General features: G+C 38.3%; 1 protein-coding gene across 1 annotated transcript; it reads left to right on the top strand.

The window, feature by feature from the left end:
• The first annotated feature begins 513 nt into the window (after positions 1-513).
• Positions 514-1,763, top strand: LOC121428182 (somatostatin receptor type 2-like). The gene has a single exon (XM_041624786.1). The coding sequence runs from the start codon at positions 557-559 to the stop codon at positions 1,547-1,549; it is 993 nt and encodes a 330-aa protein (XP_041480720.1). The 5' UTR covers positions 514-556; the 3' UTR covers positions 1,550-1,763.
• Positions 1,764-2,287: the final 524 nt, after the last annotated feature.

The following is a 2,287-nucleotide window of genomic DNA, read 5'->3' as shown; positions in this document are numbered from 1 at the left end:
TTTTCCATGACAATGCAAATAGACAGTATCTGATGGACAAAGAAAAACATCCTGTCCCCTTGATATTACAGGAAATAAGATTTTCTGATTTAAGGTCATTGTTTAGGTACGGGATTGTTTAATACTCATTGAATTATGTCAGATGATAAATTTCGTCACTAAATTTTGATGTGTATACAAATGCCAATTCTAAATATATTATAACGCTAGTGATATTCAAACATTTTATTTGAATCATCAGTGATCAAGGTATGCTCGTAACGTGTACAGTCAGAATCAATGTATACCTAAGGTAATTTCTATATTTTACCTCTTTAGATAGCATATACTAGTCATATAGCATACTTTCTTTGATTATATTATCATTATTTTGGTGTGGGTGTAATGTAAAATGATATGCTTAATATTATCAACTAATGTAAATGTTTGTACATTCATTCAACTAGGTTTGACGTAGGGTTGTAATTATGTTTATTTTCATAGGGATTTTTTTCTTTTATTTTACAGCGTACTTCAAGTGACATAACCTTGATAGTATAACTACCCACTGACAGTCATGGATACTCCCGGATCTCTTGTCAATCTTTCTCAATCTGCAACAAGTGACCCGATAACAAAGGAGACGGAGCCACTTTTAATCGCATCAGCTTGTATCCTCATCGTCATCTGCATCATCGGTGTCGTCGGGAACCTGTTTGTGATCGTAGCCGTGTCGTTATCCCGTCGTCTTCATACCGCAACCAATGCGTTCATCGTAACACTGAGCTGTGTCGATACCATGAGCGCTCTTGCTCTACCGTTTCAGGCGGGGGCGCTGCTCGGCGCCGCAAGCAATCATCAGACACCGTATGTCCTGGTCTGTGAAGTGGTGGGTGCGTTGACTTGTGTCGTCAACTTCTGGAGTTTCAGTATCCTCGTCATCATCGCATTCAACCGGTACGTCGTCGTAACAAGACCGCCTCAAACGCAGCGGAAACTTTTCTCTCCGGGCATGATCGCAGCAGTTCTCGTGATCGTACTGGGTTTTCCCATTTTGATGCTCATAATCTTCCTGATGGTAGATCGCGTTCACTTTGGCTTGTTTAATCATCTATGTGCTGTCGTTAAAGGAGCCATGTTCAATTACCTCTTCGGGGCATGTACTTTAACATCAATGGCTGCAATGGCCTTCTGTTACATCAGTATCTATCTGCACGTTCGAGATCATGTGCGGAAAGTCAGAAATAGCATTCGTGCGAGCACTAATAGCATAAGAGTACGCAGGGAGGAACGACGTGATCTAGACCAGCAGATCACTAGGAACCTCTTCGCCGTTGTCCTGTGTTACTTTGTTTGCCTTGCTCCTGCAACGGTGACGTTTTTCACAAACATCCATCCGACATTGTTTGTAATTTTCTTTCTCATCATGTCAGTGAATTACTGTTTGAATCCGATCATCTATGCGTGGAGGCATCCGGTGTTTCGGAAGGTGTTCCGTTGTATGCTAACACGTCGCTTTGAGGACATCGAGGATCCATCTCAATGGGTCCGAAATATGCTTACTCACTAGACTTAGGTTTTGACAGCCTTTCCAAAGGACAAATCAGCGGCAAGATAAGCTCGATTTACTCATTTGAATAAATTAGATCAGGGGGGGGGGGGTGCGGCTGTGATTATAGCAATATATTGAGTTGAAATTCCAAAATTTATGGGCCCCATTATCTTAATTTAATTACAAAAAATACTACCTGTCATACTTGCTTTAATAAAGGGGCACTCCGGGCTGAAAATATGTATATCTAAATAAATAGAGTAAAAGTCGCAAAGCAAAATGTTGAAAATTTCATCAAAATCTGATAACAAATAGCGAAGTTATTGAATTTTAAAGTTAAGCATTATTTGTGAAAATAGGTATATGCACGTCATCATGAATATTCATTAGGTGGGTTGATGATGTCATATCCCACTTTCCTTTTTCTTATGTTAAGACATGAAATAATAATTGTTTCATTCATAAGTGAATAATTATGTCTCCTCTATAATGAAATTAGTTGCAGCAATGCCTATAAATATCTAATGCACTAAATCAGTTGTCAATCCAAGATGGTCAGTTCTTGGTGAATATACATTATTTCATATAATAAAATACAAAAGAACAAGCGCTGATGTAACATCATCAATTTGCTCATTGAATATTCATAAAGACATGACCTGTTTCACCGAAATAATGTAAATCTTTAAAAGGCCATAACTTTGTCATTCGTTGTCCGATTTTGATCAAATTTTTAGTGTTTTATTTGTCTGCTTA

This window comes from Lytechinus variegatus, chromosome 14 (assembly GCF_018143015.1).
Source record: "Lytechinus variegatus isolate NC3 chromosome 14, Lvar_3.0, whole genome shotgun sequence".
Lineage (NCBI taxonomy): Eukaryota > Metazoa > Echinodermata > Echinoidea > Temnopleuroida > Toxopneustidae > Lytechinus > Lytechinus variegatus.
This window is presented reverse-complemented; position numbering and strand designations above follow the sequence as displayed.

Coding starts and splice junctions, on each gene's coding strand:
- LOC121428182 (XM_041624786.1), top strand. CDS start 557: ATGGATACTCCCGGATCTCTTGTCAATCTTTCTCAATCTGCAACAAGT.